A 25,351-nucleotide genomic window follows, 5' to 3' on the forward strand; every position below is an offset into this window, starting at 1 on the left:
CCCTACTAGATGACTTTTTCCTATCCCTTCACATATCCTGTTTTTTTTTTTTCTCCAAACCACCCTTAATTTAGAAGTTTATTTTAAAGTAATAATCAGTGACACACAGCAAAGTCTGTCCCAACACCTGGGGAGCAGGTGTGCTGGGATTATTAATGGCATTTGAAGGGTGAGAAAACTGAAGGAAAGGAATCTGACTAAAGTGGCGTGGGTTAGAACTAGCAGTCAGGCCTAGAACTCATTTCATATTTCTGGAGTTGTGTGACGATGTCTGGAGTTGTGTGATGTCTGGAGTTGTGTGACGATGTCTGGAGTTGTGTGACTGATAGTTTTATTGTGCCTGGACCTAAGTATTATAATAGGGTAAATTTCTAAGTTCATTTCTCATCTTTTACCTGTCAGTGGCCCTCAACTAATGTTTTTTGCCCCCAAAGGTTGAGTACTCACAAAAGATTCCATATTCTCTCTGGCAGTAAGGGTGAGAAAGTTGCTGGCAGTGGTAGGAGTGGCCGGGTGGCCAGAGGACAGGGTCCTGCTATTCCTCCTCAACCTCCAGTAAACCAGCAGCAAATGAGAGCCAACTCCTTCTGCTACCCAGCAGCTAATTCACTACAGGGAAGAAGGTGATTGTTCAAAGGGAGCTTTTAAATCATAAATCAGACACACTAATTATAACTTTAACAAATGTTATTAAAAGCAGCAATTTAAAACCATGAATCTTTTTGAAGGTGCAGAGGGTTATAAGGTCAGTTGGCAGTAATGCAGCTATTATCTGGTATGAATGAAATGCTGGGGTGGGGAGTCAGGGTGACCTCATTAGGCCTTGTGCTGTCCTCCCAGGTGGTGAACACACCCCCTCCCTGCTTTTCCCTCTCCAAGCCCAGAGCCTCTCTGGAGCCCAGGTAGAGAAGGTCCAGATGTACTGTAACAGGATTGCTCATCCCAGGCTGTCTTAGAAATCTGGAAAGCAGGCCTAGGAGGTTGCTGGGCTCTCTGAAGCCAGACAGGAAGCTAGATTGGATCCCAGGTCCCACAGCACCACTGGGCTAGGGGCTGGCTTCTTAGCTCCCCTTCCACCTGGCCCCAGTTGGCCCCTGTAGCAGCAGCTGTGGGGCTGAGAAGGGGGAAGACTGGGTCCAATGCCAGCTCGTCTATGCCTGGGCTGTGCCAGGGAAGCAGAGTAAAGTGGGTGGGCTGTGTGTAGGAGGTGAGGTCCCTCTTAGAAGGCACTGTGGGAGCTGAGGTCTAAGATGGGCATCTAAACTATCTCAGGGACCCTCGGAATGCTCATAGGTAGAGGGGGCAGGCCTAGTAATGGAGAACAGCCCCTACAGGCCTGCTGCCCCCAGTGCCTCTTGCTATACTATCACCTTCGCCTTCCTGCTGGTGGCCTGCAAAACCAGCCAAGCTGGAGGCCACAGCAGCAGTTGGCAAGGCTGGTCCCCATCTGGTGCCCACCCTCCACCTCAAGGCACTTTTGTCCATTTTCCAATCAAGTGAGTCAGTTTCTAATATCTCTGGAAGCAGCAAAACATGAGGGGTCCTCTTCCTCCTCCCAATTTTGGTTTCCCTCCAGATGAGGCAGAATTTGAATGCTGGTTCTAAAAATTCTCTTTCAAACCCCCACTGGCAAGGGCTTCTCTTTGAGGAAAATGGAATGATGCAGGCCCTTTAAAAATCGCAACCTATCCCAAAAAGTGATTGTCCGTTTCAGGGAAGGGCAAGGGATATGAAAGAGGTTGAGTCCCCTGTGCTTCCCTATGGGACCAAAGCTGGTTGATGGGCTAAAAGAAGGGGCGGGAGCAGAGCTTTCACATTCCATATGGAGGGCCATGGGAAAGACAAGGGTGGAGCCAGCAGGCCCAGAGGGACTGTGTGGCTGTGTGTACACTTGGGCATGTGGTTAGTGGCTGTGTGTGTGCTTAGGGCATAAAGTACAACACACATGGGTGGAAGCTTGTGGGAGTGGGTGTGTATTGTCTGCTGGGTGGTGTCTGGTGGGTCTGGGGGTGGGAGGCACCGGAAAGTCGGGTTTAGCATGACATGGTTTTCCTCCCACCACTACCACCCTCCACTCTGTTCCCCCAGGTTTTGAAGGATGTCTCCATTCCTTCAAGGCCTGGCCCAGCTCTGTGGCAACTGAGGGGAGAGGGGGTGGGGAACAGATGACTTCTGGAACCTCCAAAGCTGACACTGGCAGCCTTCACTCTCAGCCTTAATACCTGGGCCCTGGAGCTGGTGCCTTCTGAGGCAGACACAGCCCTTTACCCTTCATATCCTTGCAGGCTTTCAAAGGGGCTTTCTCCCACCCCGCCACCTCTCTCCAAGGGCAGTGGGGAGTAGCAGGAAAGTGGAAGAGAAAAGCACTGAGCGGCATCCTCATCCATCTTCTCCTATGCTCTGCCAAAGGCACCTGTTATGTGGTCCCTGGAGGACTGGCTGCCCCATGAGTCAGGTGTGAAGGGTATCCAGTGGTGGGCCAGCTGTACACACACAAGATGTGCAAACACACCCAAAAGGGGCAAGAGAGGTCAAGGCACACAACTGGGACAAAGACCTGGGCCTCAGGAGGAAGGGTCCCAGAGCAGGGGACACAAGGTCAGAGGAAGAGACAGAGTCTGAGGGGGTGTGGAGCATGTAGGGGTGGTGAGCCTGAGGAGGCCCTGGAGCAGAGCTGGTACAAGAGAGACGCAGGCCTTGGCTGGGCAGGCAGGCAGGCAGGGCCTTCTGCCAGGCACTTGCAGCTCTGTCCTGCTTCCTTCTCCCATCCCAGCCTGGAGAAAGCTGGGGAGCCTATGGCTTCTGCTGCACCTCCTTTGGTTTTCAGGGCCCCTGGAACCCCCTGGGGGCTATTCAGTAAGGGGTGGTCCCTTCCCACTCCACCAGGTACTGAACCTTGCCCTCAGGTGTGACCCTCCGAGCCAACACCTGGTACTTCTCCCCACAGGCCAACCGCCCAGCTGCACCAAAGTAGTTGGTGATAGATGACTTGAGGTGGGATAGGGACGAGTCATCTTCACTGATGCTCTCAAATGTGTGGCTGTCAATGCCTTCGTCTGGCCGCTCGGGAACCGAAGTGCCCTCTGCACTGCTGTCCGAGGGGCAGCGTCCATCCAACTCAGCTGCCCACCGCTTTGCCCGCAGGGGCATATATGCCTTGGCTGCCAGCTTCCTCTTTCTGCTGCCCACTGTCCATCTGTATCAGGAGCGGGAGAGGAAGATGATCAGGAGTGGGAGAGAGAAATTCCTTTCCCTGAGCCCATCCCTAGTACCAGGCGCTGTGCTTGGGCATAGATTATTTCACTGGATCCTCACGAGAGTCCTGTGAGGAGGGAAACTGAGGATCCAGAGGAGAAAACCAGCTAAGGAGTGGCAGAGCCAGGATTCAAACCTAGGAATGTCCAACTCCTAAACACATGATCTTACAGCCAGGATCCCAGCACTGCACAAGCGTGAGAGCACCATTCACTGAGCCTCCTGAGGTCGTGCAGTGCAGAGGCCCTGCTTATCCTGCCTTGCCCCTCACTAGACTCATGGAGCTAGATAGGTCACATACAGCTGGGGTTTAGGAACTGAAGGAGCCTGTACCCCAGAGCCTCGGTGAGGAAGTGTTAGAGAAATGGACACACAGACAAACACGACAAGGCATACATTCAGATGCTTAGAGACAGAAACCAAGACCTGAAGTGCTGGTGAAAGCCAAAGAAACAGGAAGAAATTGGCTGAGTGTGGTGGCGCATGCCTGTAGTTCCAGCTACTCAGGAGGCTGAGGCATGAGACTCACTTGAACCTGGCAGGTGGAGGCTGCAGTAAGCTGAGATCATGCCACTGCACTGTAGTCTGGGCAGCAGAGCAAGACTGTCTCCAACCAACCAACACACAGGAAGAAATAAAAATACAGAGGCAACAGCAGAGGACACCTAAACAGAGGTCAAGAGACACAGACTCTAAGACCTCTACAGGCGTCATACCATTATACTTTTTTTTTTTTTTTTTGCAATGGAGTCCCACTCTATCACCCAGGCTGGAGTGCAGTAATGCAATCTCAGCTCAGTGCAACCTCCACCTCCCCAGTTCAAGTGATTCTCTTGCCTCAGCCTTCCAAGTAACTGGGATTACAGGTAGGTGCCACCATGTCTGGCTAATTTTTTTATATTTTTAGTAGAGATGGGGTTTCGCCGCACTGGCCAGGCTGGTCTCAAACTACTGACCTCAGGCGATCTGCCCACCTCAATCTTCCAAACTGCTAGGATGACAGGTTTGACCCCGTGCCCGGCCAGGCATTATACTTTTAATTCTACTTTTGCAAGGGTGTCAAGTATCTCCAAATACAGTGCAGCCTGAGTGCAGAGGAAATCCCTTTGCTCTACCACTCCCTGTACTGCTGAGGACCAGCTGCTGACAGACCAGCAGTACTGAAGATAGGCTACCAGGGATTTCTGTTCCTATTCCTAAATCTTCCATCCTACAGGATGCCATCTTCCGTCTTCCCTTCTGTCAGGCTTCTAAATAAATGGCTCTTTCCCTTAGAGACCACAGAAGACAGACACCAGATTATTCAGACAGCCAAGAATCAAAATCAGGGAACCCTGCAGTCCAAGAGGCAGAGACATGCAAAGTCATGGCATGCAGAGGCCAAAAGTGAAAGAACTTCTGATCCAACAACCCAAGAACTGGAATCGCCCAGTGAGTGGTGTTGTACAACCTTCTGCAGCAAGTGAAGCATTCCAAAGGGAGGGAACGACAGGAGCCTGAATGCCTATACTTAGGTCCCATCATGACTCAGAACCAGAGGGTCTGAGAGCCAGACTCACAATTGCAGAAGGCCAGGTTCCCCCACTGGAGACTGGAACACACAGAATGAGCCACACATGACAGAAGTGGGAGGTGGAGGGGCTGGGAGGAATGATGGTCCTTGCAAAATGTGAAGGTCAGACCGCCAGGAAGCTCACCTGGAGTCATAGGAGAGGCTGGTGGAGGCAGAGCCAGAGGTGCTGGCAGCGTCGGTGGAGTCGACATCTGAGAAGAAGGTCTGGCCTGAGCTGGCACTGAGAGGGGCAAGATGGTGAGCCTGCAGTGACCCGGCCCAGCAAGATCCTGCCAACCTGGCCCGCAGGATCTCTTGGGACCTCTGTAGCTATCTCTCTGCCCCTAACATGCATCCTCCATCCCAGTGGGTGCCCATCTTCCCACAGCTGAGCTTCCCACCATCACACCTGTCTGTTTCCTACTAATCTACCTTTCAAAGTCCAAGAAGTCAAGAAAAGCTCCCCAGAGCACCCTCCCCTGGCAGTGACGTAAGCACTGGTGCCAGTAACTCCATGAGCATGATTGGAGGCACCTGTGTGACACTTGACAGGTCAAAAGTGCTTTCATTTGCATTATCTTGTTTGAGGAAAATAGCTGAGGAAGATAAGCAGGGTCTGGAGCTCAGGTCTGACTCTAAAGCCCTCCTCCATGTCCTCAGGAAAATACTAAATTACCTTTAATAATTTGGGAACTAAAATGATGGAAGATGCAGTTCCTCCCTTGGGAGTACTTAAACATAGGGACACTATGGAACTACAAAGGAGGGCGTCCAGCGCAGCCTGGGGTGAGTGAAGCCTTCCTGGAAGAAGCAGGGCCCTGAGTTTTCAGATGGGCTAGGGCAGGGCAAAGGGTATTTCAGGCAGAAGGAACAACATGAGCCACGATGAGCAGGCATCAAACCGCATGGTGAATGTGGATACCAAGGTTCGAGGCGGGGAGAAGCAGGAGAGGAGGGTTGGAGAAGTGGGGAGGGCTGTGGTGCTCTGGGAACAGGGATGTTATGCTGAAAGCTCTGCTGCAGAAAGCCCCTTCAGGCAGACCTGTGCAGCAGGGATCCTTTTAACTGAGGGCTTGGCTTTCTGTTTGGTTCCCTCCCAGTCTCCAGAGAAGACCTCTCCAGTAGGTCCCACACGGATACCTTTTTAAACTTTGAATTTCATCCAGCGTGAAGTCAAAGATGCTAGCCAGGTGGTGGTTGGTGCTCCAGGCTGAGGTGAAGTCACTCTGTGGAAACAGGAAGGAGAGAGGAAGGGTCAGACAACGAGTATGAAATCTGCCTCCCACACAGGCTGCCTCCTGTCCAGCCAGGGCTGCTGAGGGCTGGGCCCTCCCTAGGGTAAAACCATCACCTTTATTCCAAGTCCTGACCAGGGAGCCAAGCCACCCCAGTTCTAGCCCTGCCTTTGTCTCTAGCTGACTATACGACCTTCACCTCTCTGGACCTCAGTTACTTCAACTGCAAAACGGGGACAATTTCCCCATTTTGCCTTGCTTCACTCTTAGAGACGTCAGGAAGTGCAGTACAACTAAATAATGCTTATAAAGCACAAAGTGCTGGGAGATGAGGCATTATTAATATTCCTGCCCACAGGGAGGGCTTCAGGGAGGAGGCATGCTTACTGAAGGAGGAAAGAAAGTGCTCTGGAACCCTGGTTCCAGGCTGGGCTCTGCCATTTTGATGTGTGGTCTTGGGGAAAGTCACTGCCCCACCCTTCCCTTAATGTCCCTACCTGGACAGTGGGGACAAGACTATTACCTGCCCTTACCCCCCAACTTTGGGTTCTTGGGAGAACTTGGGGGGAGATGACGCAGTGGTTTTGGAGTGACTGACTTTGCTATAATAGGGACTGGCTTCTCCTTTTAGGGCCATTAGAGAGTCCTCTGGGCCTGGGGGACTTAGTTTTCGGCACAGGAAGCCCTAATATGTGCTGACCCTGTGTGTGAAAATGGAGAGTAAGAAAACAAGGAACTAACACTGGGAATAGCATCTTCCAGCAAAAACTTTGATCTTTTTCTTCTATAAACTCGCCTTTTCTGCTGCTGGAATTCGTGAGGCAACAAACTGTGGAGACAGAAAAGGGAGAGGGTGGCCCCGTCAGAGCCTGAGGGCCCTAGGGTGGCCCAGAGGGAGGTGCCGCAGGGGCGGGGGTCACAGCAATTGGGGAGACAGGCTCTGAACACAGCTGCACCTTCACAGGGAGGCCTGGGGAGGAGGGAGAGTCCTGGGGGCAGCAGGGGTGGGAGGGTGTGGAGTGGGTATAGTAGGTAGAAAAAGAAAAGGTGCCTCCCCAGGCACATGCATCCAGATGCTCTGCCCCCCAGTGTCAGGATAAGGGGGCTCAGCTGAGCCAGGAAAGTGAGGGACCCCTCAAACTCTGCTTTCCCCTTCACCTCCTTGCCCAAGTCCTAATCTAGCAGGGCTGGGTCCTCAGCTCTGGCTTTTCCTCCCTGTGAGGCAATGAGGGGGCTGTGGTGGTGAAAGCCGTTGGGGATCTGGGATCTGGGCTCTTGCTCAGCCACTACCTAGCCCTCTCAGGGTCCTACAGTTGGGACTCTCTGGGTGCCGGTCCTCCTTGCTTGATTGGAAGCAGAGAAACCAGGTTTGGCTGCAGCCCTGGCCCCTGGGTCCCCGAGCACTGACCCAGGCTTGCTCTTTCCTCTCTTACGCAGCTCAGAGGAGGCGCTGTTCTCATTTGGCAGCAGTCCCTTGTCAGGCAGCAGTTTCCCTGGTGGGTTGGGTGGGACGCGGATGCGCAGGCGGAAGATGCACTTCTTCTTCTTGATCTCCTTGCCGCAGAGGAACCTGGGGGGGGGGGGGCGGGCAGAGGGAGGAGGAAGCTCTGGAGTCTGCCAGTCCATCCTCCTGGAGGGTGGGGTCAAGCATGACACAAGCTTCTCTGCCTCACTGGACCCAGAGCTAAAATCTGGATGGCCTCTGGAGAACATCTTTTTTGATTTCCTCAAAGCCCATGGGATGTGGAGTTCCGGGTAGCAGCTGAGAACTCAGCTGGTGCCTCCTCCCTGTGCTTCCTCCTGCATGAGTGAGTGTGGTTCTTGCTGCTCTTGTTCCTTTTATTTGCCTCAACCAGCCCCAAGGCCATCTCCTGCAAGGCCTCCTCCAGCTCACAATGGAACTCCTATGGTCAAGACACGAACCTACTTCATTCTGTTCTCTGGTTTCCCCAGAAGACTGAAAGCAACACTGGCTGAGTTGCTCTGAAGCTGCAGAAGTGACTCAGACACAGCCCTCCCCTCTTTAGCACAAGAAGCCCCTTGCCCTCCCAATGGAAGTAAAAGGAGTTGGGGATCTGGGATCTGTCCATTGGGAAGGCAGGGGGCCTCTTATACTGAATGAAGAGCAGGGCTTTGTCTGGGCCCTAAACCATGAGAATGTTGAAGAGAGTGGGTAATTCTGCCTAGAGGTGTCTGGAAGAGTTTCAGGGATGAGGACCTTGTTTTATTCCCCACCATGACCTTAGCACCCAGACAGGCCCAACATAGAGCAGCAACTGAATGAATACTTGTTGATGGAACAAATAAGTGAAAAAGACTGAAGCACATCCTAGACAAAGGGCAGAGCATAAGCAAAAGTTCCGGGTGGGAAACCAAGGGCTCAAGATGGCTGGCACCCAGAATACAGAAAGTAAAGGGGCAGTGGCAGAGGACGTGGGCATGGCCTGATCTTCAAAGGCCTTGGGTGCCAGGCCTAGGAGCCTGGGCATGCCTCTGTAGTGTGGTGAGGGACATGGCCAGCTGTGTATGCTGAGAACCCGGGATGGGAAGACGGGCTGAGGGATGGGTCAGGAGGCTGTAGCCCACTCAGGATGATGCATTCATCCCTCAGTGCCTGGCCCACAAGCCCTAGATATCTAGAACAGGAGGGGCCCTCAGAGAGCAGGGGTACAGCCCCCCACTACAGAGCTGAGCCCAGTACCAAAATGTGGCAGGCTGCTGGGGTGGTCAGAATGGCTGTGCAAAGAAGGTGGGTTGTCCCCTGGATCTTGGAGAATAGGAATGATTCATAGAGAAGGGGAGGATACAGGCAGGGAGCACAGCCTGAGCAAAGGCAATGCGGTAAGAAGAAATGTCACCTGTAGAGGGCCCTACCACATACCCTCCCTCCCTGCACGCACCGGCTTTTGTAACTGTTCAGAGCGTTGAGGAGATGCGGTCCTCGATCTGTCACGGGGGTGCTGGTGAGCTGTGGGAGAGAAGGCCGGCAGGATATCAGACCCGGGCACATGGTGCGTGGGGAGGCCCCAGCCCCTACTCCCTCCCCTCCCATCTCCTGATGCTTCTGAGTCCTCCAGGTGAGGACCACTGACTCACTCCAGGATCTCAGATATGCCTTTTTACCTCTCCAAGCTCATTCCCATCTGTAAATGGAGAGAATACTTCCTGATCTAACTATATTGAGAGCTTTAAAAAGTCCATACCCTTGACCCAGTAATGCTACTCTATGGAATCTATCAAGGAATCTATATATCTGCAGATATAACATGAAATATGAACAAAACTTTACATACAAAATGGTGGCATTGTTTCTAATGGTGGACAAGTGGGAAAGAAACCGCCCAACAGGAAGGAAACAAGTAAACTATGGCAGAAACCAATGCAGCCATTAAATTAGCCAAGCATGGTGGTGGGCGCCTATAATCCCAGCTACTCGGGAGGCTGAGGCAGGATAATCGCTTGAACCCAGGGGACAGAGGTTGCAGTGGGCCGAAATGGCGCCACTTCAGTCCAGCCTGGGCGAAAGAGCGAAACTCCATCTCAAAAAAAAAAAAAATAGTTTATGAAGATTCTAATAATATGGAAAAGTATAATGTATACTAAAAAAAAATTATTTAAAATTGTATATACTATATCATTTAAATCACTAAAAAGAAAAAATATTCATAGAAGAGAGTCTGAAAGGAAATGCACCTATGCATTAGTTCTAGTGATTTCTGGGTGGTGTGATATGGGTCTTTTAAAAAGTATACTTCCTTATACTTTTTGGTACTTTAAAGATTTTCCACCAGGAATACGTACAATTAAAAAAAAGAATCAGAAGAAAAGTTATTTAAAAATACCAACTCTACATATCTTTTAAGGTTTTATAATATCTATTTAAAAAAATTATCAAATACTGTAAAAGAAGATGTATTTTGCAAAGCATAAAGGTTATTTTTAAAATAATTCCTTTTCATCAAAGAAGAATTTGGGGCAGTCCGTAGAGAAGATGGCTCACTCTGTATGTGATGGAGAGGATTCTAAGGATGTCTTTAGGAAAAAAGACACAGCACTCATGGGAGTGATTAGGGAGGTCCTGGCTCCAGCTCTGGCTCAGCCCCAAAAGCTCTGCTGACCACAGGCAAGTCACTCTCTAGCTCTGACTTCCTGAAAGTCTCTGTTACTTCACTCTATGGATCTGAGGCTCCCAGGCCCCTGATGACCCACTATTCAGCACAGGATCAGCATCAGGCAGACCCACTCCATGTTGCATCCCAGCCAGGAAATCTGGAGTGGGTCAAACACTCAGCAGAGAGCTGTGTTTCAGCCAGGCTTGACCTAGGCCCCTCAGCTCCCCTCCACTGAGCTGGAGAGGCCCCAACCTGCCCACTGCCAAAATCTGGGGTTAGGACAGCCCTTAAAGGACACAGGCTCAGAGGCCTGGACTCAGGGATGCAGCAACTCAAGGGTGAGAGCTCACAGACCTCAATACTAGTACTGCACTGTTTGGCCCTGGGCAAACCTCTCTGCCTCCTGCCACTGACATCCCACAACCCCGCATACCTTGCCAAGCTGCAGGAGCTCCCAGTGGTGGTTGACAAAGGCCAGAATCTCCTCAAAGTCAAAGTACTTCTTCTTGCTCTGTACCCCCAGATTATAGAGGGCCAGGTGAACCACGTCCACCCTGGGGAAGGGGGTAAGGAAGTGGGGCCAGGTAAGGTGGCAGCCTGCTCAGCCAAGGTCACAGCCTTCTGGGTCCAGGCTGAGACAGGGGCAGGGCTGGGACCCAATAGCTGGAAATGGAATTGTTCCAGGAGGGAAAAGGGAGGGGAGAAGCTGGGAGGAGCAGTGGTGGGTCTGGACCAAGCCCCACCCTCTCACCATCGCAGGGGCAGCCTCTCGATGTACTCTGGGCCCTGGTTACACACGGAGCAGAAGAACAGGTAAAACCTGTGGGTGGGTAGAGAGGGGGGCCTATGGTGGGAGGGGCTCTGACACCCCCCTGTCCAGCTCCCTGATCCCCTCACTCCCCACCCGCCTTCCATTAATCTTTGCTGCTGGCCACTTGGGGACAAGGGCAGGGGAGGACAGGGACCACTCATAATCCTTCTAACTCCTACCCTAAATCTCCTTCCCAAATCTTGCCCTGAAGCATAACTGAGTTCACAGAGAGTGAGTTGAGCTAGGTTGGGCTCCCATGGTCATCTTCTTCCCCTCTGAGACAGACACACACACGCCACCACAAATGACATGAGACACCAACCAAAAGATGCATAACATCTGGTTTGACATCCCTAATGACTCCTTTAGCTTAGCTCCATTGGCCAGAAGCCACAGTAAGCTGTCCATTTCCCCAGTGGCTCCCACAACAACCCTGGGCAGGTCTGGTGCAAAGACTGTCACCCCTTCTACCCCAGATACTTAAGTGACTGGGGAATAGGGAAGGCAGGCATTTTTTCTAAGGTATTCCACAAATCAATGGCAATTAGGGATGTGGCCCAGCATACTTCTTGTCTTTCTTTTCTTTTTTTTTTTTTTTTTTTTTTTGAGACAGTCTCGCTCTGCCACCAGGCTGGAGCGCAGTGGCATGATCTCGGCTCACTGCCACCTCCACCTCCTGCCTCAGCCTCTGGAGTAGGTGGGATTACAGGCACACGCCACCACACCCAGCTAATTTTTTTGTGTTTTTAGTAGAGATGGGGTTTCACCATGTTGGCCAGGACGGTCTTGATCTCTTGACCTCATGATCTGCCTGCTTCGGCCTCCCAAAGTGCTGGGATTACAGGCTTGAGCCACTGCGACCAGCCAGCGTACTTCTTTATTGCCTCCTGGCCCTGCATAGCTGGAGGGATCCCCTACCCTGAGCTGCCTCCAGTAAACAGGTAAGCATACATTGTCACAGCCTCCCTCTTATCAGGGGGCTGGCAGTCAACCTGCAGGAGTTGTTGCTGCCATCCCTGGTCCCTCCCCACCACGCCCAAGGCCCAGTTGGACCAAATTAGCACCTACCGGTCTCCAAACATCATGGGCTCATTGAGGCACTGGGTGCAGGCCTCGTGGAACCACTGTCTGCATCGGTAACATTGCAGCATCCGCAGGTACCATCTGGAGAGACAGAAGAGCCAAGGTCAGCCAGGACCACACTCCCAGCCAGGTGTGGGCCTTGGCAACCTTTCCCAACTTAAATTTGCCCTCCACTGGCAGAAAGGGAAGAGAATTTATAGTTATGGAGCACTTAGGCTGTGCCAAGGGAGGACCTGGGAGTTGGACATGTACTATCTTATTTGACCTCACCACTTGGTAAAAGATAGACCACTGTCCTCATATTACAGATGAGTCACAGGTGAAATGGCTTGCTCAAGCTCACTCAGAAGGCAAGTGGAGGATGGTGATTCAAATTCTAGTCTCCCTAACTTCAAAAGCTGCGCTCTTTTTGCCACGCCACAACGGGGCACCATTTCTGGACTTGTTGCTTCACACACACTGCTGACAGGAAAATGTTTGCCTTGGAGACTTCATGGGAGAATAATGGTTTCTGTAAGCTACATGGGGGCAAGATTACATCTGGCTTTTCTGACCTGCAACTGTATCTGCCCTATGATGGTCATCCAACAAGTATTCATGGAATAAGAAGAGCGAAATGCTCAATGCTTTCTTGACACCTTGTCAGATGAGGTCCAGATTAAAATACAGATTCCTTGATCCACCACAAACCTATTCAATCTTTAGGGAAGCCTCTGGGATGCATTTTTTAACAAGCATCCTGTGTAACTCTGCCCATATGCATTGAGAAGCACTGCGTTATGCAGGAAAGGTTTCCCGTAAGCATACTTAGGGAATACTTAGGGAAGCTGATGGGCCTGAAGTTAAGCCATTTGAGAGATGAAGTAGTTCAATCACTGCCCAAATTACCCAGCTGGAGCTTGGGGCTGAGATTCAGGACTTCAGGAGGTCTTGAAGGGTGAATGTACTGAGGGTAGAGACCCTACCTCTTACATCTCTGGTGATGCCAGGTGCACTCAGCCCAAGGGAGAACTGACACGGCTACACAGAGGTCCAGGTCGGCAAGGAAGAATCAGACTCTTGCCGCATATAAGAATTCCCTTCACAGTGGCCCCAACATAGCATGCCTTGCCCCCCCCAGCGCCCCCACCCATGCCTGATTGCACATCTCCAGGAAAAAAGATCTTCCTTTTCTTTCTTTTTTTTTTTTTTTGGAGACAGAGTCGTCTTTGCTCTGTCACCCAGGCTGGAGTACAGTGGCAGGATCACAGCTCACTGTAGCCTCCATCTCCCAGGCTCAAGTGATCCTCCCACCTCAGCTTCTTGAGAAGCTGGGACTACAGGGGTGTGTCACCGTGCCTGGCAGGAAAAGGATCTTAGTATCTTACCAGCAGCGGGTTCCACTGACTCTGATGGTGAAAAAGTTATCTTGACTTTCATGCATCACCACCACCACCAGTAACAGCTCACATTTTCAAAAAGTGTTTACCAAGTGCCAGGCACTATGTGAACCTCTACGTGAATTATGTAATTCACCCTCTGCTCATAATTACCACATGATGGGGAAACTATTAAGAGAGCTGAGGCTGAGGGGCTGTACAGGTGGTAAGGAGCAGAGCCAGGACGTGGACGTCCTGGGAGAATCCGCACTGTGTCCGCCCCAGGCTCTTAACCACGCTTCAATAGTTCGTTTCCTACAGAGCTCCAAAGAAACACCTCCGCCCTCTAGCCCTGCTCCACAGTGCTAGACGCCACGCTAAGCACCGCCCTAGGTTCTCCCATTGAGGTCCTGCCCCCTCGGCCTTCCCTTCGGGGACCGCCCCTTGAGCCCTCGCCTCCTCAAGTTCTATTCCCGAGGCCTTACTATTTCCTCCTTCCCACTCCACCCCTCCACAGGGTGCTGCTCAACCTGCCCGCCTCCCTGGAGCCCTGCTCCAGCGGTCTAACCCACCAGGCCAGCCTCCGGACGCCTCGCCCCAAGGTCTAACCTTCCGGGCCCGCCCCTCGAGGCTCCGCCCCCAGGTCTAACCTGTCGAGTTCACCTCCCGAAGCCCCGCCCCCAGGTCCAACTTTCCGGGCCCGCTCGAGGCCCCGCCTCCGCAGAGGCTGTCACTCCAGACCCGCCTCCCGAGGCCCCACCCCTGCGGCTGACACTCCAGGCCCGCCCCTTAGGGTCCCGCCCCCACACCAAAGCTCGCTGCGTCCGCCCTCAAGGTCCCTCCCGCTCCGCTGACACTCCAGGCTCTCTCTCTACGGGCGGACCCCGCCCCCCGCCTTACTCTCCGGGCCCACCGCAGTAGCAGTAGCATTGCTGCTGGTTGGTGCGGTGAGGCGAGTCCCACTCGAGCTCCTCCGGCTGGTAGGACAGCACCATCTTCACGGCCTGCAGCGTCCTGGCGATGGCGCCCTTCTTCAGCGCGCCGCCTTTCTGTGGGGAGACGAGGGCCCCAGTCAACCACTAGATCCGAGTGGACCTCGCGAGTCAGCACACAGCTATCTATCGAGGGAAGTGCTGCCAGGGCTTGGGGGACCCGCAGATATTCGACCGTAGTCAGAAAAGCAAAGAGCTTTTTCTCATCAATTCCAAATCCATCCCCTCTATCCCAGAAGGAACTCCGCTGATAAAAATATTAAGCGTAATAAGCACAATAAAGGCAGCAATTACCAAGATGTATTTACATGGATTTTCTCTTTTAATAGTAAAGCATCACTTATTGGTCCTGTTATTCCCGACACCAAACCCATCTCCACTTTACAGCTGAAGAAACTGAGGCTCAGGGAATCTATGAATCCTGGTCAAGGATAGTGACAGAGGTGCCATCTGTCTCTAAAGCCCAGGTGTGGCCCTTCTGCTTAGAGCTCAGGCTCTATGATGGCGAGTCTCTGGGCTGCCCCACTAGAGGAGGCAGGAGAGGCAGGGACTGGGGAGGATGGAAGGCTCACCCGCACAGCCAGTGCGAAGATGCAGCGTCGGCAGAACCAAGGTGTGAGCAGGGGCTGGTCAGCACTGCCCGCTATGGGGATGTGGCACTGCTGGTGGTAACCTACAGCAAAGGAGGGGGCGGTGAGCGCCCACAAGGAAACTGTGGCCCAAGGCCAGTTGGCCCAAAAGAGGCAGGGCTGGGAGGGCTGAGGGAAATCCTAGGAGCTCTGCCTGCCAGCTGCCAGGAGCCTGGCTGCTGTTGCCCACCAAGGTGGCCAAGTCAGTGTCCAGGCTGGGGACTAAATGACAGCATTGGCCAGTGGAGGGTGGCACACAAAGGTCTGGCTTCAGTGCCTGAGCCCCATCTTTCCCACCCATCCTCTCCATCTAGCAGGACCCCAGCATACTCTCCCAGCTTTCTCCAGGGTCTCCTCCCAAACCCTCACAGCAACTGGCCCCCTTTCACCCTGGAGTGCCAAGAGAAACAGGAAGCCAGTTGAGGCCCCAACAGGCTGGAGCAGTACCCATCAGGGGCCAGTGTGTGGGGACCCACAGGCTGGGGCCTTCTCAGGGCCCTGCTTGCTCCACTCACCCAGGCCACACTTTCCGCAGATGAGGATCTCATTCAGCGGCCCTGATGTCTTCCCCAGGCAGATGTTGCACTTGGGCTCCTCTCCTGGAACGCCAGCTGAAAGAGAGGCCCTCGAGGGTCAGGTCCAGCTCACAGGAATGAGAAGTTTTACACTCACAGTTCAGATGCCCAGCCTCTACTGTCTGCTAAGCCTAGCACTGGGCCCCACGTGGCCCCTCACTGAATCTCCCCAACCACTCTGAGATGCCTATCATCATTATCCCATTCTAAAGATGGGGAAATTGAGGCTCTGAGAGGTTAAGTCCCTTGCTTAGCTAGTAAGTAGGAGAGCGGGGGGATTCAAACCCATGGCTGTTTGACATCAAACCCTTTGTTCTTTTGACCACATCGTGTTGCCTCTCCCGCTTGATTTAACTTGTTTTGTTAAATGGTTAAGTAATTTTTTAAAACTTTATTATGGGATTTTTTTTTTTTTTGAAATGGAGTCTCACTGTGTCTCCCAGGCTGGAGTGCAATGGTGTGATCTTGGCTCACTGCAACCTCTACTTTCTGGGTTCAGGCAATTCTCCTGCCTCAGCCTCCTGACTAACTGGGATTGCAGGCACATGCCACCACGCCCGGCTAATTTTTGTATTTTTAGTAGAGATAGGGTTTCGCCATGTTGGCCAGGCTGGTCTCAAACTCCGGACCTCAAGTGATCCACCTGCCTCAGCCTCTCAAAGTGCTGGGATTACAGGCATGAGCCACTGTGCCTGGTCTAGAATGTTATAATGAAACTCCATCTTCTCATCACTTATTAACTCATGGCCAATCTCATTTCTGCTATATTCCCACCTACATCTCTTTCCTGTAATTATTTTAAATTGAGTCCCAGATACCCAATCGTTTCTTCATAAATATTTCCATATGTATTTCTGAAAGATCAAGACTCTCTTTTTAGAAAACATAATTACAACACCTTTATTGCACCTAAAAGTTAACATAATTGCTTAATTTCATTAACAAATTCAGTTAACGTTCACATTTCCAACTGTCTCTTAAATACAAATGCCATAACAATTTTAAGTCTGTTCTTTTGAATCAAGATCCCCAAGTAAAGTCCATACATGGTGACTGGCTGAAGTTTTTACAATTGCTTTTAATCTATTAAAAGAGGCCCCCCCTCCATCTCTTTTTTCTTTGCATTTTATTTTGGTTGAAGACTACGTTTTTATGTGTGAAAGGTTTGTATGAATACATTAAACACATTTTGATGTGTGTTTCTAACTTATTTCCCCAGCTCGTTAAATGTTTTGTGAGAGCAGAAATGATATCTCTTCATCTCCGTATCCCTAGGACCTCATACAGTGTGGCATGTAACAGGTGTTCAAAGACAAGTTTGTTGAAAATATGGCCAGGCAGGAAGCTTGCCTCTTATTCTTGAACATGCTCCCAGGAAGATGGTGCCCACAGTGTGTCTCGGTAAGTCCTCATTGGCCTAATGAAGCAATGGATCAATAATTACAGTTGTGCTCAGCCTTATGCTCTCACCTCGGGAGATGCCAGCGGGTGCCCAGAAGGGGCAATTCTGGCTAGGAGTAAAGCTATTCTTCAGCTGATCACTGTGGTACCTCCATGGAGCCTGGCATGTGGTGGGCCTACATAGGTTAGCTAAGGTGAATGGGCTTCTCCATCCGCCTCTTTGTGCTTTCAATAAGGAGGTAAACCAGGAGAGAAGAGCCTCATTGCTTTGGATCTTTATACATTTCAGGATTTGGAGAAAAATCGGTCTCCACTGGTCACTGCTTCTTGGAGAAAGGGGCAATTTGAAAGCTTTACTAACCAGCTGGGTTCTGTGGCCTCTACGTGGCAGGCTTCTTGGAATCATCTCTTACAGTAACAAATTATTACTATTATCATTATTTGAGATGGAGTCTCACTCTGTTGCCCAGGCTGGAATGCAGTGGTGCGATCTCAGCTCACTACAACCTCCACCTCCTGGGTTCAAGAAATTCTCCTGCCTCAGCCTCCTGGGTAGCTGTATATTTAGTTGAGACAGGATTTAACCATGTTGGCCAGGCTGGTTTTGAACTCCTGACCTCAGGTGATTCACCCACCTCAGCCTCCCAAAGTGCTGCGATTACAGGCATAAGCCACCACACCTGGCTAGTAACAAATTCTTGATTAACAGCCTCTCTCTAACCAATAGCACTGAGCTAAGCATTTTACATGGATTAGCTCACTTAAGCCTCCCAACCACTCTATGAAGCCAGTACTTTCACTATCACCTTCCTTCACCTAAAGAAATTAAGACCCAGAGAGGTCGTATTACTTGCTCTGGCAAATGCAGCTAGTAAGTGGCAAAGCTGGAACTTGGTTCAAGGTCTACCTGACCCTAAAACCTGCTTCTTCCCCCACTAGGGGCCGTGCCTCTTCTCCTGTTAGAGTATAAATGGCAAATAGGTTTCTCCTCTCATGCCAACTCTGATTGACAGGTAGTAGCTGCTTCGGACTCCACGTTGAAAGCACATGTGCACATGTGTTGTCAATGACTCCTGATATCTATTGTGTGCATGGGAAGGGATAATGGTGGCAAACACGGCCCTGATTTGCCATCTCTGTAAGGAAGAGATGTCAGCTTTCTAAGGACAGGGATGGTACCCAACCCAGCTTCCTTTCAGCCCTGAAAGCTGGTCTAGCTCCATCCAGGCATGTTTGTCTTCACTCTGCCTGGCTCATCTCTGCTTTATTGGTTTTTCTCCCATTTGCCGCGAATTCCTTGCCCCGTGGAGACGGCTGCTTCCACTAGTTTTATTCCCATGTTAAATCAGGGACACTGTGCTTGCATCTAGAGCTGACAATTCTGATTACCTGGGCACATTCGCTTTCTAGCCTAGACTGGGACATTTAAATAAAACCAATTCTGGGACATTTAAATGGAAAGCAATTATTGGACTCAGAGCTTTGAGCAGCTGGTGATACAGTGCAGCCAGGAAGCAAACACAGGCCTGAGGCCCAGTCCTGGCCCTCCAAGAACCTCCCTGAGCTACCTTCTCCACCTGCCCAGCCTCCTTCCTGGTGTATGAACTCTCAAGGGGACGACTCATGTCCTAAGTACCTTGCCAAGTCAATGTACAACCAGATTTGATCATCACCTCAGGTGGGCTTGGGGTTCATGGACAAGGGCAGATGCCAGGAGTAAGAGATGGAAGGAAAGAAGGAAGAAATGAAGGCAGCAGAGAAAAGCTGGGGAGGTTGGGGGCTACTCGAAATTTTAAGAAAACTTACCATGCTGTATGTCCTTCCATAGGACCCAGTATTTGGAATTATCTTCGAAAGTCACGAGGCAGCTTTGCTTAGAGCTGCTGACCTGGGGCATGGATAGGAAGAAGCAAGTGAGAAAGGGCTAGGGAAAAGCCAACCTGGATTATAGTCTTCCTTCCCCATTTTTGTCTCCTTATGCTCCAGAAAGCAGAGCTAGAAGGGGAAGGATGATAGCAGTTCCTAGACATGGTAGGCTCCTAGCCAGTTACTGGCTGATGACAACTTGGTCAGAACGCTGAGGACCAAAGCACAATTCAGATGGTCCTCTGTGATCCTCTCGAACCTGACTTTTTGGTTTTGTAGGTTCTCAGAGCACTTTTCATTTTTTTTTTTTTTTTTTTTTTTTTGAGATGGAGTCTTGCTCTATTGCCAGGCTGGAGTGCAGTGGTGCGATTTTGGCTTACTGCAACCCCAACCTCCCAGGTTCAAGCAATTCTCCCACCTTGGCCTCCCGTGCACCTCTAAGCCCAGCTAATTTTTGTATTTTTAGTAGAGATGGGGTTTCACCGTGTTGGCCAGGATAGTCTCAATCTCTTGACCTCATGATCTGCCCACCTCAGCCTCCCAAAGTGCTGGGATTACACGCGTGAGCCACTGCGCCTGGCCTCCAAGTACTTTTCTAAAGAACTGGTTGGATGGTGCCTGCAAGACCAGGCTCTGGTCCCTCCCACCACCAGCTTTGGTCATGAGGGACAAGAAGGGAATTCCCTAGCAATCCCCCTGTCCGCCCCTAGTCTGAGAGCCAAGCTGGAACATGAGCAGAGAGATGCTGAGCCTGAGAACAGGCACCAGAGAGGATGGGTTTACCCTCTTGATCTTCCCGAGGTAGTACAGGCCATCTGTCCACCGGCACAGCACATACTGGCCCTCTGTCAGCTTGGACATTAGGTCTTTGAAGTTGTTCTTGACCTTCGCCAGGGCCCCCTTGTTGGGGAGGTGGCTGGTGGCACCATAGGAGTCCCGAGTCCCTGGATCCAGAGCTCGATTCTCCATCAGCTTCCCCTGACACTGGGAGAGAAAGAACAGAGTTTTCACTTCTTGCTTCCCTGCTTCAGAAAGCCCATCAGGGGAAGGAAGGAAATCAGCATTTCTGTATCCTGTGCTATAAGCCAGGCTTGTTTATTATCTCACTGGTTCCTCATGGCCATCCTATGAGGAAGATATTATTCACATCTTACAGACAGGGAAACTGAGGTATGGCAAGGAGAAGAGGCTGATGTGCCAAAGGCAGAGCCACGGCCCATACCACACTGTCTTTTAAAGTGAATAGATCTCTCAACCTACACAGAACAAAGTCCCCTACCCAGCGGGCTTGAACCATACTCCCTGTCTCAGGAGGCTGAGGTTTTATTCCTTAGGCAAACACACTCCATGTACTCTGGATGGAGGGTCTTATCCAGGGGAGCAGCTGGGTTTTTTTTCTTTCTTCTTTTTTAAACCCCAACCCCTGCAACCATCCCTTCCCTGCGATCTGTCCAGAGAAAACTCACCTAGAAAGGAAAACTCCTGGGTGGCTTGTAACTAGTGTAGAGGGGTCATCTGTCTTTTGTAATCCCCCTTCTGTTGTCAATTACGAGATGATTTAATGGAAACCAATTCTGGGACATTTAAACTCACTTATGCTTTCACCTAGATATACATTTGCTCCAAGCAGTGAAGTCATCTCCATGCCAACCTCTCCACACCTGTCTCTCACCATCCTTTTCAGCAGCATGCAGTTTGCCCATGGATTCCTCTCTCCCTGCTAGTGGCATTGCCTCCATGCATCTCAAACTCCTCCAAGCAATGAGCTGCCGTAGTCTGCCCATTTTAAGTGCCATGACTTCTGGCTTTCCGGTTCTAGCTTCCATCCTCCCATGCTGGTCTGAGTTCAGGCCTCATCTTTTGCTTGGGTCATTCATTCATTCACTCATTCACTCAATAACAGTTTCCTGGGCCTTGTGTTCACCTCCACTAGGCACCTGGGTTGGGGAACGGGTACTACCAGCACCCAGTGCTATATAGGCTGCTCCTGCATTCCTGCCTTTCCACCAGACTCTTCCTCAGGGCCACCAATCTCCTTCCAGAAACCTTCTGGGGCTCTCCACTGCCCTCACCGGTGCTCAAAGCCATCCCTAACGCTCCCTTCCCCGCTGGACTCACCTGGCTCCATGCCCCTCCACACACTCTCCACTACAGAGTCACAGCCTGGCTCTTTCCCTGCGCGCCTACTCGGGTCTCCTCCCTGTGGCCACGGCGCTGGGCACCTGGTATTATGACTGTCCACAGGGAGAGGGTCCAGTGCTTGTTTTTGTGTGGTGCGTGTGTGTACTCCTGTAAGACTGGGTGGGATGATGTCCAAGGCATTGTGCCAGGGAGTGTGTGAAGCTAAGTACGAGTTTATGTGCGGGGCCCTGGGGCGAGCGGGGCACTGCAGGGGTCTCAGTTCCCCAGATGGTGGCGTGACCACGACCCTCTCCACCCCCACTTCCATCTCCTTTTTCTCCAGCGCAGAGCGCACAGGCTCCCAGGCAGGGGATACGTTCTGAACCCCTGTCCTCTCCCTGCCACCTGGCTCCCCCGGCGCTGCGAGGTCCCCGCCCGTCCTGCCTGGGGCCAGGCCGGGGCCGCTGCAGGTTCACAAACTGACACTTCCTCCCCCGCTGAGCCTCTGGGAGCCGGCCGAGTCGCCGCACCCCCTCCACCCTGGCCGGGCGGGGGCCCCCGGGTGGCGCCCCCCCAGCCCCCGCCTCCGTCCTCCCGGAGCGGGCCCCTGCGGGCTGTGATTGGCTGATTCAAACCCATTTGCAAAGAAATGCCTGTTTGCGGGTTCCCGTCTGCGTCCAGTTCAAATCCGCGGCACCGGGAGCGCGGGGCCGGGCGGGGGCAGGAAGCGAGAATGATTCATGCGCCGGGGCCTCTCCCAGGGCGGCCGTTGGCTTTTTAAAAAGGGTGTTCAGGAGGGGGAAAAAACTTGCAGAAGCACCCCTTTCGCGTTCAGCGCTCCTCTCCTCAGTCGCTCAGACGCCAAGCCTTGCCCATCCCAACCCCTGCCGCAGCCTGACTTCGGACGTGAGCGAAATGCCAAACGCCCGTCTGTCCTTCCCCCACCCCGACAGGAAAATTAAAGATCGGGGGCGAAAAAGAATGACCTGTCACCCACGCCCCCCGGGGCCTCTCTGCCCCGCAGGTACCCTCCACCCCCGTCCCCACCCCTGAGCGCCTCGCTCCGCAGGAGTCTCAGCCCCCGGAGGCGTTCGGGCCCCCAAAGTTCAGGGAGATTTCGAAAAGAGAGGGATGAGGGCTGGGAGGGGAGAGCGTGGCGGGGAGTTCGCCCTGCAGAGCAGAACTCACCGCGAGGCTGCGTGTCCGCCGGTCCCACTTGGAGTCTGGCCACCAGGCGCATCGGCGGCGGAGGCGGCTGCGCTCGGCCCGCGGCTGCCCGGCCGAGTGTCCGCCCGTGGGGCCGGGGTCGGGGTCTCGGCGGGGGCGGGGCGGGGCGGGGGCGCCGCAGGGAGGAGGGGGAGGCGGCGGAGGGAGGGGCCGGGGCGCTCAGGAAGGGGCCCCCCGGGCGCGGGGCGCCATCTTTTTCGCGTTTTCCCGCGAATTATTGACGTCCCGCTTATGTAATTAGCGGGGGCCGCGCCGGCCTCGCCATTGGAGCCCGGGGCCGCCGGGCCCCGCAGCGCCGCCAGCCCCCGCCCGACCCCGCCCGCCCCGCTGGCGCGCATCCTCCGCGGCCACCGCGCGCACATCCCGGACATGGGCCCCCAGCCGAGGCTCGGCCACACCGCGGCGCACACGGAGACGCCAGGCAGCGCGCATGGCGCACACTGCGGCTCGCACACTTGTTGAGGAAACAGCTCTGCGCGCAGGCACCGGCAGACCCTGGCACAGACACCCAGCAGGGCGGCGCGGACACTTGGCGCAGACATACGCAGACAGAGACCCAGGACGGCCAAACGGGCCACAAAACAGAAGCACACAACACCTCGCACTCACAGCACAGGCGTTCGGCACGGAGACACAGCACGAGCGGAATGTAGAGACACAACACAGTGCACAGCGGGCAGACACAGGTCATAACACACCATAGCATGTACAGGACACACACCGCAAAGAGAAGTACTGTACACACCGGCCATGGGCATAGATACACAAGGGGAGATACACTACACAGCAGAGACACACAACAGAACATGCATTTAAGGTAGACGGACGTAATACATAAAGCCACAACACGGTAACAACACAGACACGTAAGAGAAACAAGTTTCCTGGAAAAGGTGGCATTCAGATAGGTTGTGGAGATAGGTTGGTGGGTGTGCCAGCTGGAGGGAATTTAGTGAGCTAACAATCCAATTTTTAAAATAAGGGTTAAGGATATCAACAGGTAAATCAAAAAAGAGGAAACCTACATGGCTGAAATAGTCCTAGATAACAAATTGCATAGAGGAAGAGTGCACAGAAATATATGATATAATCGCAAATATATACCGCATACATAACACTTCATGTGAATAAAGGGCACACAATGAAAGACAACATGCAGAGTCATAGGAATGGCAGATGGAGGCAGTAGGCAGAGCTCCAATCATGTGGTCCCTGCCCTGGGGGGAAAAGACAGACATGGCCCCACCCAGACTCATTCTTGGGGGAAGTGGGGAAGAACACTTACCAATAACCCTCACCTGCATCCTTGCCCTTAATCCACAGCGCCCACCTCTGTGGCTACCATCCCACTCTGCAGACATCCCCACCAGACAGGGATATGTGCTTTCACGGGTGTGACCAGTGGACAGCACCTTCCTTCAGAGCCTTCCCTATTCCTGGTCAGTTGCTCACTCTGGGCGCTCTGCCTCCTGGCCTTGGAGCATGATCTGTGCAGTCTCCGCCTCACCTTCTCAGCAGAGATCCAGGAGTCCTCTCACCTCCTTCCTCACTTCCTTCTGCCCCTTGATCCTCCAGCTCTCACCTGCCTTACTGCCCCATTCTGAATCCTGGCACCACAGCAAAACCTAGCAGTGCTGACCACCTGCCTCACCTCTGCCTGAACCTGGAAGGAAAGCCTGAGAGCAGCCCCATGGCACAAAATCTCCCAATCCTGGGGAGCACATTTTCAAGTCCCAAAGGGGCCCTAGGATTGTGCTACTTATCTATGTTCTGCCAAGAGAATGTGTGTCCAATGTGGGCAGGGCTGATGATGTGAGCAGAACACTCCCACTAGCTTCTAAGCTGGCTGGATCTGCCTTCAGGATGCTGGGGGACAGAGTTGACAGAGGGTAGAGCTCACCTCTGAGGCTACATCCAGCTGCAGCCATTACTGGCCATGGGATCCTGAGTGTGTCACTTCAATTCTTTTTTTTTTTTTGAAACAATTCTTGCTCCCAAGACGTCAACTCTTAAGCTTCCTTGTCCTCACCTAAATGGATTTCTTGGGAAGGTTAGAGTTAATGTATGCAAAGCCCCTGGTGCCCAGTGGGTATGCAATAAGTGATCATTGTCTTAATACTTTGTTAGGAAATTCTGTATTCAGAATCCTGATTGCCCCACTGTGTGGGACTAGAGTTGGGGGATGTATGACACCAGGTGGATGGAAGACAAGGGACTGGCAATCTCGTGGAGGAGGCAGTGTTGACTCGTAGATAAATAAGAGGGGATTGTGTTGTGAGCTGGACATGGAATTGGAGTGTCCTGGCTTCCAGTCCAGTTCTGCCTCTGAGCTAGGGTGGGGTCTTGGGTTAGCTAGACCCTCCTACACCATGTGTCTTTATCTGTTTCAAAGGGGGCAATAATACTACCCATCTGATGGGGCTGTTGCATAAAGGTTCAAATAAGATAATGAAGGAGCAGGTGCTTTTGTAAACTAAAACGTTTGGGATGCAAAATAAGAAGTAAAAACACTACAAAACAGGAAATTATAAATGCCACAAGAAAGGTACAGTGTGACCAGCAGTTGTTTAGAGGCAACTCTAACTTTGAATTGAGGGAAGAGAACACCTTTCATTGAAAAGGTGGCATTCAGTTAGGCTGCGGAAATAGGGAGGTGGGTGTGCCAGGTGGAGGGAGTTTAATGGGCTGGCCAACAATCCAATTTTAAAAATATGGATTAACGATATCAACAGGCAATTCACAAAAGAGGAAACCTAAATGGCTAAAATAGCCTAAAATGTGAAAAGATGTTCAACCTCATTGGGCAGGTGAGAGATGCAAATAAAGAGAGTGTGATACACTATTACACATCCACCAGACCGGCACCGAGTCAAGTCTGTCAATATAGGGGAGTGGGGGCAAGCAAGTTGCACTGTTGGAACCCTCAAATGCCACTGATGGAGATATGAACTGGTAAAACAATTTTCGAGAATAGTTTGGCAACATGTAAGAAAGTGGAAGATTCTCACGGCTACAATCCAATGACTCTGCTCCAGTCATTCAACATATAGTTGTGAAAATTTAGAAATTAATGAATTATCCATGAACACCAGCCCAGATAGGCCGGGCACTGTGGCTCACGCCTGTAATCTCAG

At 52.1% G+C, this 25,351-nt stretch overlaps 1 protein-coding gene across 4 annotated transcripts; it reads right to left on the reverse strand.

The window, feature by feature from the left end:
* Nucleotides 1–672: 672 nt before the first annotated feature.
* On the reverse strand, nucleotides 673–23,753 carry PHF19 (PHD finger protein 19). Of its 4 annotated transcripts, none has more exons than XM_054236386.2 (15): nucleotides 23,516–23,753; nucleotides 19,653–19,853; nucleotides 18,810–18,891; nucleotides 15,543–15,638; nucleotides 14,971–15,071; nucleotides 14,307–14,455; nucleotides 12,034–12,129; nucleotides 10,906–10,974; nucleotides 10,588–10,708; nucleotides 8,943–9,010; nucleotides 7,451–7,612; nucleotides 6,784–6,871; nucleotides 5,948–6,033; nucleotides 4,953–5,048; nucleotides 673–3,196 (listed from the first exon to the last, which is right to left on the reverse strand). In XM_054236386.2, the coding sequence occupies exons 1-15, from the start codon at nucleotides 23,576–23,578 to the stop codon at nucleotides 2,854–2,856; spliced, it is 1,821 nt and encodes a 606-aa protein (XP_054092361.1). In that variant the 5' UTR covers nucleotides 23,579–23,753; the 3' UTR covers nucleotides 673–2,853. The 4 variants fall into 4 exon arrangements, with proteins under 4 accessions (XP_054092361.1, XP_002743304.1, XP_078231508.1 ...); XM_002743258.7 differs by lacking the exon at nucleotides 23,516–23,753 and adding an exon at nucleotides 22,179–22,426; XM_078375382.1 differs by lacking the exons at nucleotides 14,971–15,071; nucleotides 23,516–23,753 and adding an exon at nucleotides 22,179–22,426.
* Between the last annotated feature and the right edge of the window lie 1,598 nt (nucleotides 23,754–25,351).

The sequence above is a fragment of the Callithrix jacchus genome, chromosome 1, assembly GCF_049354715.1.
Source record: "Callithrix jacchus isolate 240 chromosome 1, calJac240_pri, whole genome shotgun sequence".
NCBI classification, from domain to species: Eukaryota; Metazoa; Chordata; class Mammalia; order Primates; family Cebidae; genus Callithrix; species Callithrix jacchus.